This window comes from Aethina tumida, chromosome 3, assembly GCF_024364675.1.
Source record: "Aethina tumida isolate Nest 87 chromosome 3, icAetTumi1.1, whole genome shotgun sequence".
In the NCBI taxonomy this organism is placed as follows: domain Eukaryota; kingdom Metazoa; phylum Arthropoda; class Insecta; order Coleoptera; family Nitidulidae; genus Aethina; species Aethina tumida.
Window position 1 is genome coordinate 16,128,654 of NC_065437.1, and position 17,032 is coordinate 16,145,685.

General features: G+C 29.8%; 1 protein-coding gene across 1 annotated transcript in view; it reads right to left on the minus strand.

Moving 5' to 3' along the window:
- The window catches only part of LOC109600255 (lachesin), a 146,846-nt gene that overhangs the window by 21,687 nt on the left and 108,127 nt on the right, over positions 1-17,032 (minus strand). The window contains exon 3 of the mRNA XM_049965373.1: positions 14,655-14,839. Coding sequence (XP_049821330.1) covers positions 14,655-14,839 — 185 coding nt within the window. The remainder of the gene's footprint in view (positions 1-14,654; positions 14,840-17,032) is intronic.

The following is a 17,032-nucleotide window of genomic DNA, read 5'->3' on the forward strand; positions in this document are numbered from 1 at the left end:
TTGGTCAGCTTTAATGCATACTCGTCATACGTTTTATTGTTTTAATTATTAAAGCAAAAGAGGATTCGTATAATTAATAATTATATACTAGCCCGGATTCCATTTAAATCTGTTAACTAATTAATAAATTAATTTATTACCGAGTTATAATTTCATGCGTGTATTTTAGTGGCAAAACCATATGAAAATTCAGAATTAATTTGACTTGCGTAAAATAATAATAACTATACAGGGATTAAAAAATATATGTAAAATATTTAAAGGGGTAATAATATGGCCAAAATAACCAAAATTTAATAAGAATAGACCCCGTTTATTGAAAACTTTTTGTGTATTTTGAGCTATACTATTATATATATATATATATATATATATATATATATATATATATATATATATATATATATATATATATATATATTATGTATTGTTGAATGGAACAAATGGTTAAATAAAATAAGAGTTTGATATAGAATTTAATTGGTGTGTGAATAAATCACAGGTATATTTTAATATTTTACCATTACAAAGCTTTGGTACAAAAACACGAAATAAAATATTAATCCTCATAAATTCGGGGTGAAACGTCTCCGCTACTAAAAATTCAGTTTAAACGTTAGAGCTTTCAGCGTTTATGTTTTTTTCCGTTTCGGCGGCGACAAAATAAAAATGTTTTTAAAACAAATGTACTGTTGAGAGTACAGGCATTTATCACTCTGACAGTTCGGCGATGTCCAAATATGGTTGTTTTTACATGGTTTTAGCATACAAACACAATCAATCTAGGAGGTCCTGGACATGTGCGCTTATTTACATAGTCGACTTGATGTGGGTGTTTGCAGGTTGGTTGTTAAAGCGGTCCGCAACCTCCGCGGTCCCATTTGCATCTTTCAACTTCATAAAATACCCCGGCCTTCATCTCCCCGGCGCTGAGAGCTTCGTGCATTTATTTTTAATCGCGGAAGCGAACATGTCTCACACTCACACGCCATTAAGTGGGCGCACAAATGCTTCAATATTGTCGCGAAGGACAAGTGTTTTTTTTATATTCGTTACAAATGTTAATAATTTTTTCTTATCTAAGGAATCGTGCAATTTCTTCGGCATTGTCGGAAAATGGCGCAGTAAACGAATCGATAACGAATTAAACGGCAAAAATACAATGATTTAGACAAATTTTATTTACATACTAAGGACGTTTTATGCAAATGCGTAATTATGAAATAGTGCACTATATAAATGCAAATTTGGTGCATTTCAATCTTTTTAAATACAGCTCTGTTAAAGTTACGTCCATTAAATACGTTACCATCGCGATAAGATTAATTCATCGTCAAATTTCAGAGGTATATTAAATAAACTGACATGTTTATTAATGTAAAAGTCCTTTAATTTAAAACTGGCTGTTGGATTCATTAAAATAAATCATGTAACCAAAAACTGAATTTATAAAAGCTAAAATTTACTTAATTACCTTTATGTTTTGTTTAATTAATATTAATTATTGTAATTGTTGAGTGTTTAAAAATGTCAGTTAAATACAAATTTATATTTAAAATCTACTGAGTAATAAATTTTACAGAATTTTATCACAGTAGAGAATCATGAAAACATGCGCTAATATTCAAATTAATATAACATTATAAAATGTCACAGAATTAAAGATATATCTCCCTCTAATGTTTTGAAGTTCGGCGCAGCGTTGAAGCAGCATTAGCAGAACAAGTCTTGGGATAGATTGCTCCATTCTCTCTGAAGTTGTTTAGTTAATTCTTGAGACTCAAAGATGTTCATATCGGGTCTATTTGCCGGCTACTCCATATCCCATAAATTATTATCTATATTATTATAGAAATTTTGACATTTCATTATGTTTTTTAAAGAAATTTTGTTATAAAGTGAAATGTGGCGCATACTGATTCATGAAAGGTAATACGATAAGTTGCATAATGTTGTTAAGGTATCGCCTGGTGGTCAGGTAACCTTTCGCCAAAACCGTACCATTACAAATCCTCTTCCAAAAGCTCTTCTTTCAGCCACAGTTGTTTTCAAATATCGTTCTCCTCGGTATTTCCAGACTCTTTGTTGAGGGGCATTTGATCTTAAAGGACTTATTATAACTATAGAGAGAACTTGACTTCATTCGATCATGTTCCAGTTAAACTGTCTCTTCTAAATTGGTTTCACGAAGTCTATTACGTACGGATTGAGTAGATAAATTTGTCATTGCCATAAACTGAAGGTTTCCAAAGTAACAAGCTGTTCTTGCTCACTCTTGAAATAACATTTGAACCACATATCCTTCTTCTGGAGGAGTGGTCAGTTTCTGACGAGCAGTGTATGGTATTCTCTGCGACGATTTCACAATCTGTGAATAACCAACTGACTTGTTAGGAGCAAGTTTGTCACGTACCTCTGCAATCCATATTCTTGCAGTAGTGTAAAGGCTCTAACAACATCATATCCATTGAGATGTCTTCTTTGTACAGTAGGTCTTCCATGAGCATCGTTGGTGAAGACGACCGATAACAATGTTATTCACAAATTAAACAAGTCTATTCTGAAGCATATTATGATAAATTTCAATTATTTTTGATTTGAACAGATATTAAAAACAGTTTTTTGTAACATTAAAATGTACTGTAGTGTGTAAATATGCAAACTGTTTACATTTTAAATATCTATTGACTAATTTATTTACACAGCCGTTTATTTTTAGTAGAAGCAAACTTGTATATTTGTTATATAATACAGCAATTAAAAAAATAAATGTCTCAATTATTGGCCAATTCCAATATATAAATAACGTTTTTGTCTTGTCCGGAAGCGAACACGTTTAAACTTAATGGGCAGAACAGACCCTCGTTTTTATTATCCTTTTTATCTCGAAATATAGCTTGTGGGCTTAAAAGAATGGATATAAAGCAAGATGTTATTGTATCTATTCGGGTGTCGTCCGGAAGATTAGTATTGAATTTGATTTGTGTCCAACGTTGTCGTTTCATTTCACAAAATTATATTTTGTAGACGTAACGTTGTTAAAGCGCAACAACATAAAGGGGGATGTATTTCAGTAAACGTACATCAGATAAAATACAATCGTATTTAGATTCTTGCCAAAGTTGAGCTAAAACAACTTCTTAAGGCATTATAAAGGAGGTTAATACAGCACGTGAATTATTTTATAACATGCAAACTTTTGATGTTGGCTCCACTTCATTTATAACGAGAAGTGGAATTAGTACCAATTATTAGTTTAATGAGTGTTGTTTAGCAAAGTTTGTTCGAAGTTTTCTGTTGAAATCTGAAACACTTTGTATAATGTTGCAGTTTAAATTCAACTAAATTTTGAGTTAATTCGCGTGTAAAGGGTACTCATTATGATAAGGGGGCAAATTATTTAAAAACGTCAAGCCGATGAAAAAGTTTTATCACTCACACTTTACCAAGCTTACTCTAATCTCTATTAAATTCATTGTCGGATCAAGAAAAATTACACTAAGCGACTAAAAAAGTTACCACACACTTAAATATAGCGTTTTCAATTCGCAGTTTTTGGATCATTCAGCCGAAAATACATTGGAATTACATTTTGTACTTGAAATTCAAAACAATGGTAAACACCGGCAAATGCAAATTACGCACAACTTCAATAACCCAGTTATATGACATGCAAAAATGTGTGCATGCACGTATTTATGCGGGAGGAATAAAAAAGCAGTGCACCGTTAAATGGAAAATCCGTTCTCATTTTGCCTTTCATCCCTTATTGTCTGACCGCATTCAATAGCCGAATTGTGAACGGATCGAACCTCAAATAGTATGGTTTTGGTTCATTTTTAATTAGGGAAAATACAATAGAGTTTAAACTTGAAGTATTCCCAAATACTTTTGTTTTTCAAAAAGTTTCCAGTTAATATCAAAAAAATGGATGGAGGGAGCAACCTTTTTACACAAGAGAAAAAATGTCAGAGACAGGCGCAATTAGCAAATTCACGACCAGTTAATTAAGTTACAATATTGGATGAAATCCTGCTTTAGAGTTAACCGTAAATGTAACACAACGAGAATTTAATAGCAAATATCCTTTAAATTATTAAATAAGTTTACTTATAATTAAGTATTTACCGACCTTCTAACAACAGGTTTATTCCTTCAGTAAATATTCAGTAAATATTTAATATGTGTGTAACAGTTTACTGTTGCTATAAATTAATTACAACCAATTTTCAACATTAGCAATTTACTCTTTCTTAATTAAAATCGTGAAAAATTTACAGTGATCAATAAATTATTAATTGCGCTCTATATTTAAACAAATAGATTAGTATATACTACCGTACCCACATAATCTAGTAAGATTAAGGTGCTAGTGTTGCAGCTTTGACAGGAATAATTAATGTTTAGTCGCAAACATCTCACATATGAGATTATGCTACATTAATAAAGGAATCTCAATACCATAGGAACATAATCCAGGCAATATTTCACATGTATCGCTTTAAGCGTTCCCAATATTTGAAAATTACATGTTACACTGAGAGCAGGCATAGTTTTAATAATTATTATGTAATACTATCGGGAGATGCAGTTTATGTTTGCCAAAAGAGGATTGGAAATATTGGTAATTAAGCTTTGTCACGTTACATCCTTTTGCTATTTCCTTATTTTCCTTCTTTCAAGTTCATTTATCGGTATTAAAGGTGAAGCCCTCAGAACCTTTCGTTTAAGAAGATCAGTAAAAACTTAGAGTATTCTTGAATTTAGAATTCGACTCGTTGGCCTCTTTAGGTCAACTCTATTATAACTTAAATGTAATATGACTTTGAAAACTATATAAAATAAAACTTTTGGGCCATGAAAGTTGCGTTTTTAAATTTTGCACTTCATGATATCAAACTAGGGAAACTAGGATTTGTATTGTTATGTTCTTTATAAATTATAAAAAGTTTACGTGCAGTAGAAACTACATTAACCAACTTCGGGGTGAAACTGTGTCATAATAAAAACTACTCTTTGTCTTGTAATAATTATAATCGTTCTTTGTTGTTTTTTGAATTACATCGAGTTAATTTGTTCCAAAATATTTAGGCCAAATTTGCTTCGAAACAACTCATGCACGTGGTATAAATATATGGACCTTTACATTTTTACATGTTTAAGTGAAAATTGGTTTTACTTGTGAAAGGTCTTGCAAATCCATTAGGCTCCTTTACCAATGGAATATAAAGTAACTATAAATATTAAATATTCATACGAAACTAATACTTTATATTCTGGTCATATTTACGATGGCCACTGAGCACACGCGGTACACAGAAATAATGTAACAAAAGGGTTCCCCTGTTTACTTTTCATCATGTTCTAAATTGAATTTGATTTAACTTGCCTGGCAAATACGTGTGTGGTTGGCCGTTTTAATTATAAAGTGCAAATAAATTTATTACATAGTTCTAACTTATTAAATCCGTTTTGAAATTTAATTAACACAACAACAGAGCATTTATATCATAAATAAATTTCGCCTTAATGTCCACTCTGTTCTAATGAAACTGGAACACTTAATCTAGGTTTAGTTTCGGTGTTTATACTTTGTTCTACACCAAATATGTCCCAGGTTTAGATTAAGAATTCAATTCGTGTTTAAATTATACCTGTCCACGAAGGTTTTGTTATTGTAAAGAAAAATGATATTGCTTTGATAGTCAAGAGAGTCAAGAACATATATGTGATAAACATTTTAACCTTTTTGTTACAAATTCTAGTATCTTTTTGTTTCATGTAAGTGACCAACAGAAGCCACTTAAAATGTTACGTTGTATCAATACTTTGATGCATATTCTTTCAATACTTAAATTTCAATACTTAATTTTTGAATTAATATTTTTCTACAAAGTTTATAAAATATGCGAGGAATCCTTATATTATTTAACTTTTTTATACGACTATGGAACTTCATCATTTTAATTCATTTTGAATGAATAAAAAACTTATTTGACATTTAAATATAACATCAAAATATAAAAATATCAAAATACATTTAAGACTGAATACAAGGTTATACAATTTGGCAGAAAAATAATTAAAATTTGTATAGTACTGTTAATTAACCATAATTCTTTTATTTATGTATTTTGAAAACTACTATATTCTTATTCTATAAAATGTTACATATGTTTTCTCTGAATTGAAATGGACTTAAATAGAGCTTATATAGAAAACTTTAATTTTAAAAGGGAATCTTAATTATTAAATCTATTATTTAACACTTTGTATAATATTCTTTCCGTTTTATAATTTTGGCCTCCGAGACACGAGTCTATATTTCTTTAAAATTCTTGAATTTGTAAGTTTTTCAGTTAGTTATAAACGTGATTCTCCATATTTTCTATTTCCTGCAGATTGGTTGTAATTTAAAATGATGATAATATTGGATTATTTTTTGACACTTGAATTATCCAGTTATCGATTTCCTTTTATGTTTTTGGAACTCAGACAAATTTTTTTATTGATATCACTTGGTTAGTTTCTCTAAAAATTTATTTATTCGGGAGACGATTGACTAATTTAGTCATAAACTCCATTTGAAAAAAAAAGTACACAATTTTTAATAAATAAAATCAAATGGTCAGTTGTATAGTAGACACAAAAATAATCGAAAAGACAATTTAAATATATTAACAATTTGATATAATCATGGCCACTGCTGTATGTATCGTCCTTGCTAAAAAAGTTACTACGAAAATAGTAATTTGTGCCTTAGTTTTACATCAGTATAGTAACGAGGGCAAAGCACTTTATGTGCTGATAAACATTTCGCGATATTTACGACCATAAAAATGAAATGGCTAATGTGCAACATGTTATAAAAAAATGAATATTTTATAAAAATAAAAACGGCAGGGAGAAATAATTGAGAAAAACCGGGTAAGAGTAATGCACAAGAGAGTACTTAAGGCCGTGGAGCGCATTTGTGGCGCTACAAGGTGACATGAAATACACGGTATATTTTCAACGGGAAAATGAAGCACATTTTCGCGGAGGTGTTTTGTTCTGTAAGGGTTGCTTTATTTTATAATCTTGCAGTGAAAACTTAGTTACAAGAGCAGCTCCCGTACGGATCTTGATGCGCATACTTTCCGTTTCATATGAGTTTAACTTGACGTAAATGCATTATGTTCGCCTTGCGCGGCGGTTTTTTTTTTCGGTTAGTGGGAGAAATATTGCGGATATTATCTCGGAAGTATTATAAAAGAATTGCAAAGCGAGACAACCGCCATGTTTTCGTCTGGAACACGGGATGGCTTGTCAAGAACATAAATTTTATTTTGATGTACGCGTTTCAGTTTTTATCTGACTCGGGACAAGTGTTTTTGATGCAAGGAGGCAAAGTGCAATGGCTCTGTCAGGATAATAAACTCCTGGGAGTGGAGGATGTTTCGGCAAGATTAAGCCAATCATCTCGTTAATAAAACACGACTGTTAGCGATAAATAGAGTTAAAATAAATAAGCTTTGACTCCCGGGCGAATGTTAACAGATTAGTTCCCCCAAGGATCCTATTAGGTTTAAGTGCAATCTGGTAAAAGGCATTCCGGTAAAATAATACCCAATTTACAATAGTGGCTCATGCAGTACAACAGTATCACGCGGGGACATTTATAACCTGGCTGACGGATATAATGGAGCAATTTAACAGTTGCATAAACTAAGAAGAGCCCGGTTCGGTTATTGCGGAGTATAAAATCGCCTACTAAAATACAGACCACGGCTGGATTAGCCAAGGTCAATATAACTTAGTTGGATTATCGAGATTTAGGTCCGTTCTACGGCACCGCATCCGAATTTATGGTGTGCTATCTGATTCGTTTATTGGGCCGTGATGGAACCGATGTTTGCTGCGTCGAGGATTAGCCTGTCTAATTATTGTCATAAATGTTCATGACACGGAAAGTGTCCGGTCGATTAATAACACACACGGATACTTTTTTCTTGTCACTGACATAAACTAATAATTAATGTGAATCATTCTACAGATAAAAAACTCAAAATATTTTTTTTATTTTAATTTAAAAAATTAGAAAAAACCATTTTACATTATTTTCTATTGAAGAAAAAATAAATATACTCCACAGGATTTTATGCTTATTATTACTTAGGTACTTATTTATCATTAAATCAGTTAATTTAATTCGAGTCAATATAAAATTTTAGGTAATAAAATTACTTAACCGATTATTTTTTATATTAAAAATAATTGAATAATAATTAAAAAATATTTTTAATTTATTTAGGGAAAGCATACTTATATTTTAAAATATACTAAGGGGGCCTACGCTAGAAGGATTGAAACATCCCCATTGTGGGTATAACAAACATTTTGTATAGATTTGTATCTGTTGGATGTTTAGCCTAAGAACAACCATATTTTTCGAATAAATTAAATTTCAATAAAAACCACTCGTCTTCACTGTTGTGTGGTCCTATTTCCTCTAGGTTGGCTTTAATTTCAGTTGACGATAAGATTATTTTTTGACATACGAGATATACAGTTTTCGACTTTTTTTCATGTTATTCAAATTTGAATTTTTCCGTAGCCACCACTTGGTTAGTTCCTCTAAATTTTATAATATTACAGGAAATGATTGACTTCTTTACTAGTAAACTCTTAACAATATCTTCTTGTTTTTTTTTCGATATTGGTACCGTAGTAGTTGGTACAGTTGTAGTTGCTATAATTATGGTCACTACTGTATATTATATTTAATATGTAGTTAAAAAATAACAATTTCTCTTTATAAATCATTGAAATATCCAATTTTTATTTTATTTAAAATTCGTATAAAAACAGAAATTTATTTTGAACTATAAAATTTATATTTATTTATTCACTTTAATAAAAAAATTGTATTTATTAACATGCATAATTAATAATTAAATGAAATTCAAAAGCTTCATAAATAAATACATAACAAAATTATTGTTTTTATTTTTAAAGTCTCTTTTATAAAATAACAATTTACAATTGAATGAAAATTTGTAGAGGAATACAATTATCACAATCTGGTTTCCACCACCACATTTTGGGTTGGGGTAGGCAATTCCAAATTTTACTTAATAAATAATGATAATTATTTTATTATTTATTAGCGTATAAATAAAATTTTGCTTGTTTATTTTCATGTTTTAATTATTTTTATGTGTGATTACCAATAAAAATGCTTGATTAAACAATTTAGTTCAAATGAATAAAAATAATAAAATTAAACAATCTATATTTGTTCATTGACATTTAATAAAAATATGTGTTATTGTATATTTAATTATATTTAAGCAAGATTTAAATCATTAAAATTTCTATTCACGTGTGTTTAATCACACAGTAATAGTGAAATACAATAAATAAATAAATAAATAAATAATTAAAAGGTCAATTACAAATTAATTAATATTTTAATTGCATGTTCCATTTGTTATACGAGTAACACGTCCTATAATAAAATTAAATTAATTTAGATTAAGACTTAATTTTAGAAAATAAACTTAATATTTAAGTAATATCGGCACTTTTCAAGTATCAAAGTTAGTTTCTAGTGCACGTAAACCTGGGATTTTACACGGAACATAAACGGACTTCTAATTCTCTTTGTTCGAAATTATAAACTGCAAAATCTGCGCCCAAACTTTTAGTTTGTTAGTTTTGACTTTTTAACTACCCGCCCGGATTGTTTAAAAATAAGGGGAAATTTTTCAGGAATATCAAATGAAATTAATAGCAGAATAGGGGTTATCACACCGTAATCTAATTATTCGTAAAATCCATGAAGTGAAGGTGGCCAAACAGTGACACATGTAATATATCTTTACGGGGAACCAAAAGAGGTCCCGTGATTTATATCATTTCAACCTTAATGATCTAGAGTTTCCGTTTTAAAACCAGCTAAATGACTCGTTTTTCACCCTATCTTAACTAAATGTATTTTGACCCTTAATGACTGCGTCCCTTTATACCCAAACTAAACGACTTTTATCTCTATTTTCGCTGAATGTATTTTAATACAAATTTCATGAGGGCAATTTACCACGGGGAATTATAAGTAATTTTTTTAAGTGGCTTAAGATTAGAAGGTGCATTGTCCGTGCCCAAATTAAAAACCATTGTGTTTCGCCAGTCCGTTGCACTGCATAAATATTTCTGCTGCATTATTTTATATATTTTATGCGCAACAAAGCAAATTTACGTTGATATTTTTCTTTTGTATTATTTAATCAATTAAAACCAGCACTAATTAGCGTTGCCTCTAATAACTTATAGTTATGCAGGAAATTAAAATAATGAGGTGTAAAACATTTTCATCATGTTTAATTACTTTGTATAAATTTACAATTAATTGATTTTAACCGGTTTTCAACTTTTTCTATGAAAAAAAAAATGCACTAAACTTCGATTGAATCTTTAAAAGATATTTGCGGCATTTTAGAAGTTGTATATTTAAATCGCAATCGCAAACATAAAGGCAATTTCTTTCTCCAATATGCTGAAAGAAATACCGATGACTGAGAACAAATTTAAAGTTATTACGGTTAATATTGGTGAATTAAATACCGCAGGACCGTTGGCAATATGTAAGGAATTTTATCGATTATGTACCTTAACCGATATACCTTCATGCATTATTCATATAAGTTTACATTCCTATAATCGAATACCTAATTCGGTGACGGAGCTTTTTGACGCAATTTATTGTCTAATTTACTGGAAAATTTGGTTTACTGGAGAATCTTTATAGCGCTTTCTTTTAGGTTTTACCTAAAAAAATTGTAAAAAAACGTTGCTGCCTATACAGTAATAAAACGTTCTGTGAAAAAAAATTATAAAGGCGTAATATTCAGAAGTTTAACTGTGAAACTTGGTTATTAAGAGGTTAACTTGCTCTAAAGTTCTTAACATTTATAACTCAAAAGATATATAACAAAATTGGTAAGATAATATCCAGTGAGTACACAAACAGAACATATATTTTTAAGTATTGTATGTTAAAATCTGTCATGTTCATTATTTTACTAAAAGCAATATTAATAGTCGACAATTTAAATATGAATTGGTGACGACGTGTAATTTTTTCTTGACAACTTTAATAAGAGGTTATATATTTTTAATTACTGTGTATTAAAATTTGTCATGTTTATTATTTTAATAGCAGCAATTTTAATAATATACAGTTAAAATATAAATTGATGGTGATGTATAATTTTTTTCTTGACAACTTGATATTCGGTAATAATTCCAAAGAACTAGAATACAAGTAATATGGTATCTAATTGGTATACAAATATAATTTATATTTTTAATTGTTGTACATTAAAATTTGTTATTCATATTTCTTTCTTTCACTAGAAATCTATGATAATACAGTAATCTATAGTTTAAATATTAATTGGTGGCGATGTGCAATTTTTGCTTAACAACTTGAATATTATTTAGTATCTTTAAAAATTTTGAGCAAAAATATGGTAATGTCCAATTTGTACACAAGCAGAATATATTTTTTTAATTATTGTTTATCAATATCTGTTATGTTCATTATTTCACTAGAAAGTTTAAATATAAATTGATAGCGACATGTAATTCTTGCTTGACAACTTGAATAATAATTTAAACAAAATATATGACACTGCTGTCGATAAGTAGAATTTTTTGAGGGATTCCCCTGTGAGGTGGATTTTGGTGATTGCTTGTATTGGCACCACATTTAAGTAATAATTTAGCATAGTTCGAAAAAATATTTAAATTTTAAAGCACAAAATAACCTTAACAGCTGTGTTGATGAAATCATTTTAAATCTTAAAATATCATTTTGGACAGGAGAAATAATAAAAAATTTAAAATTAATATTTACATAAGTGAATATCTAAGGAAAAAAGTACAGAAGATGATATTTAACTTTCGATGACAATCTTATACTAGAGAATATTTGGGAGGAACAATTATTGTGAAATAAATTTCTTGTGAAAGCAAAATTGGAAGAAATTTCGGTCCTCTCGAACAATTTAGTTTCGAAGAAAATTTCCCGTATGAGTAGTGAATACTAATGAACCATACTTTCGAAATTTCTTGGGTGCATTAATTGCTACAATTACGAGTGGTAGCCTTAAAGAAATATATATACATATATACATATACAGTATATATATATATATATATATATATATATATATATATATATATATATATATATATATATATATATATGGTAAAAATTTACTAAAAACGTACGATCAAATTCTATACGGCCATTTTCCATACGATTAAAATCCGTACGATCAAAATCCATATGATCATTTTCCATACGATTAAAATCCATACGATCATTTTCCATAGGATCAAAATCCATACGATCAAAATACATATGATCATTTCCCATAGGATCAAATTCCATACGATCAAAATCCATACGATCAATTTCCATACAATTAAAATCTATAGGATTAAGATCCATACGATTAAATTCATACAGATTAAATTACATAGTTTCACTTTAATAACTTTACACTCCAATTTTATTTATATGTATAGATATAATGTATATAAATATTCACATTCATACTATTTTTTAATTTCATTTGATTGAAACGTTTTCGGGGTAAATCATTTCAAGCTTTCTCGCATTCGCCATTTTTAAGACATTTTAAGCGCATCCACCATTTTATAAAATGTTGGATGACAATTTTTAAAATTACGTATAATTTAAGTTACTATAATATTTCATGTAGCGTGCAATTTAATGAACTGTTTATTTAGTGATATTTTCTCTTTGTTAAACAGTTTGGTTTTTTGCATTTCCATTTTCATAATGCACACGCTATGCAGATACTCGTATAATAAAGCTGAGTAATTTTCTTGCGCTGCCAATATTTATTTGGCTTTGCACTTCTCTAATTTGCATTCGAGTTTATCGTACCTGTCGACGGATCGTAAGAGGATAAGAACTGAAGCCGGCAACAGAGCGAACAATTTGCGCATTTTAAATCGCTAAATCAATTAGACTTAAAAGCTATCGGCGACCAATCGTCGAAATCCCTTTATACGAAGATTAGTCGCAGGCAACAAAAGTTATTTTTGCATGTTTATGCATGGTGGGCGTGCATTTTGGGGGTGGCGGCGATTTTTTTTTTGTGTGATCTTGATCCGGATTAGACTCGAGAGTGATTTTAACTTTGCGCACAGTACTTACGGTAAATTGCTTTCGATAAAATGCCTTCCCTGTTCGTGCTCGGTCGCTAAGACGTGCAAATTTAAAAAACCCGTCCCGTAGGAATTGTTGCGGTTTAAGCGGCCATCATACGACACACTAAAATCATCCCCGCCGTTGAGTGGTTACAATTTTAAAATATTTACATTTTGATTAGCGCGATAGGAAGCAAAGCAAAAAGCATAATCTTCAATTATAAATATTTGCGTACATTTGTTTCATGCTTTTACATCCGCATAAATTACAAAACTTATCTTTGTATGCAAAGTGGATTACGCGGTTAAAGTTTGTAGCCGTGTTTACAGAGAAAAAAATCATTTTTGCGCTTTTTACAGATAAACGTTGCATTGTTACGAGTTTTTAATTTATTTAAACGGTTGTGGCACTCATATTGGTAGCAATTATCAGTCTCGTTATGTCGGCGTAAATTACACAAAGCATGAAATATAAAGAGTCGAATCGGTAAGTGATTTTTAATTTAGAACGTCAGCCAAGTTTGGCGCTCTGGTATTTTGTTTCCAACGAGATACAATCAAGTGTCTCGACAAGGCTCTTAATAAACTCGGAAATCAATCGGTAAGAGCGAAAATGACAGATTTATATCACAATTTTTTAATAAAAGAACAACGTTTGAAGGAAATCTTGAGTAGAAATAACGAGAAACGGCGAAAATCGATGCTACAATATCGCATCTAACCCTCGGGCCATATCTAACATTATACTTATTTCATTTCAGTTAGCGCTGGAGGGAAGCAGTAAAACATTCTTATTACGAAGATTAAATTATTAAAGTCGCTACCTTAACAATTAATTGGATTTTAGTTTAATCCCTAAAAAGTAAGTACCAAATATAACACACAACTATTGATAATAGAGACATCAGAAGTGTGTTATTGGGTCAGAAAAATTTGAAATTTAATAATACAAAACCGGCATTTGCTACACACAAATGCCGATACGTTTTGCCTGCATATTTTCAGTTAAGATATTTCCCGAGGGTGTCGTTTCTTTTGAGCAGAATTGATATTGAACTGAAGCTGCAGCAACTGCATCTGGCATTTGGCTATTATACTTCAATTTATTCGCAAAGAAACTGTATACTTTGACCTAAGTGACTTTAGTCTAACATTACAGTTACTTAGGTCGACTTAACTTTCATCGAACATACGGACGACAGCATTAAAATTGAATAAAGTCCGAATGTGTGTATCAAAAAAAATGGGTTTTCCCCAGCCACATCTGACGAATCCAATGAACGAAATAATTAGGAAAGAGGCCCGATACGCACTTGGATGACACAACATTAATTTCTGGTCGGCGGTAGTTCGTTGATAAAGTGTCAGGCCGCTGGAGGAAGCCATAAATTGTCAACAGTGCTATAAAGATATGATTGCTTACTCACCGTTCTGTCTCCGGGGTGTTTGACACGACAGTTGAGCAGGGCCGACTGGCCCACCACCGCGGTGACGTTCCGGGGCCCGATGTCGTCGAAGTAGGGACGTTGCACCGCTGGTTTGCCGGCTTCTACGAAGCGGGACTTCGAAATGCCCTCAGACGATGTTGGTATGCCCACGATGCTTGCAGATGCTGTAACCAACGCGGAACTATGAGGCAGGCTGATCGATACGGTGGAATTGTGTGCGACCGACCCTCATAACCGAGACTAGTGTCAATAAGTCGGTTTGGTATATGGGTCATTTCTTCTGTGATGGCCGGTCGGTTATCAAATTTAACAAAGAAATTTTTTACTTGAATTTGAAGGAATTTTTTGTATTATAACGTGTATGAACATTTTTAAACATGCAATTTACATCTTTATCTGTCCCATTGTCCATATGTAGAATAACACGTTAAAACGAATAGTGAATAGTTTTACCCATTGAGATATTCTAGAAAATAATATTTCCTGAGGACAATATGAATTTAAGATAAACATTTCATAGCTCATATATCATCGTTGAGAATAAAATTGAGAAACAAATTTATAAAAATTAAATCGCACACATATATATGTAATTATATATATTCAAATATTGTATATTTATATTGTATTAAAAAAATATGAATGTTGTTATTATTTATATATATTTAAATATGTGTTATTATATTAAAATGTGATTGTTTATTATTGTTTCTTGTTCAAATTATACCATTGTAATAATATTTGTTTGTTCTATTTGTTTAAATATCAAATTTTCTCTTTAATTTTGAATCTTTCATATCTTTGTTAATTTAATGTGTCAAATTTGCACGTGTTCGCGTATCTTTGCTAAATTTCCATCTTATCATAATCTTTTCAATAATTTTATTATGTATAGATACCTATTCATAGGTGAGAGCAATGTTTTCAGACATCTAATATTTTTACAAATTTATTTATGATATTAGGTCATAATTTTTGTTCACTAATTTTAAATTATTATGTGAGAATTTTTGTTAAGAATTATATTGTTTCTTATGTCGCTTTCCATTCGTTGAATGTTGTTTTTATTATAATTATTGAAGTATTTATTTATATACTATATTGTTCATGAGACGTTGTGGAAATAACTCCGAAGGGATTGTTATTATATTTATGTATATGTATATGTTTTATTTGTGTTGTTGCCTATATATAACGATTAAAAAATCTTTCTTTTGATGTTCTTCTAAAATTGAGATCAGGAGCAAATTGACTTCAGTACTGGATAGAGTGTTTACATGACAATGAACAATAACTAAATTCAATTAATTTGATTAGTTATAAACAATAATAATTGCAAGACACATTATATTAATAGTCACAGTCATAGTAAAGTCAATTTGCATATATTTCGAACAAATATGAATATAAGAATACTAAAGATATGTTATAAATAAATCAAATTTGTTAATTTTATTTGTGTTATTTGTGGTCTACCTTGATTATTCAGCACTACGCATTTAGAATGGGGTTACTATATTTTCTTATTTTTTTTTCTTGTCACACACAAGGGTTTGTAATTATTCCAGTTGATAAGTGGCCATTTCTTTGTACTTTTGGAAATTCTAATGATACTCCGGTTGGTACAAAGTTATAAAATTAAAATCAATTAAAGGAGCAATACTTCGTCATTTTATTGAAAATTATGAAAACTAATAACCATCAACACATAATGCAATAAATATTTCACGAAACGTTGAACCCATTGAAAAATATTATCGTGTTTCTTCTTAAAATTGGCTACTGAGCAAACATATTATGCATATATCCCAACGAACTATTGAAAGTTGGATGTAGCTGCATTAAATTTTTCATAAAAGTTTGTCGTTTTCATATTGATCAATATTTCTATGAGCTATAAAAATTGCAACAACCACGTTTCCAATATTGGTAGGAATACACATTTTATTCATATATATTTATTTGCTTACCGAACACAGTCATAACAAAATTTTATTGCAAAGAATAGCAGAATTATATTTCATATTACAAAGCAAATTATATTTTCTTTTTAGTAGGAAATTTAAGTCAATAAAATTTAATCCAAATACAATATTTATTATACACAGGAATATATCCGATTTACAAAACCGAAACTATTTTTTTATAAAATATATTAATTTTTTTTTCATCTTATTTCTTTTATATAATTCTTTAATAAAAAAAAATAGAGAAACTGACCAATCGATAATTTGAATACCAAAAAAAGAATCCAATCATCAACTGAAATTAAAGCCAACTGGGACTCTGAAATTAGTTCATTTAATTTATAAAAAAATGGGGATTCTTCTTTGTTAAACATCCTTCTGAGAAAAAAT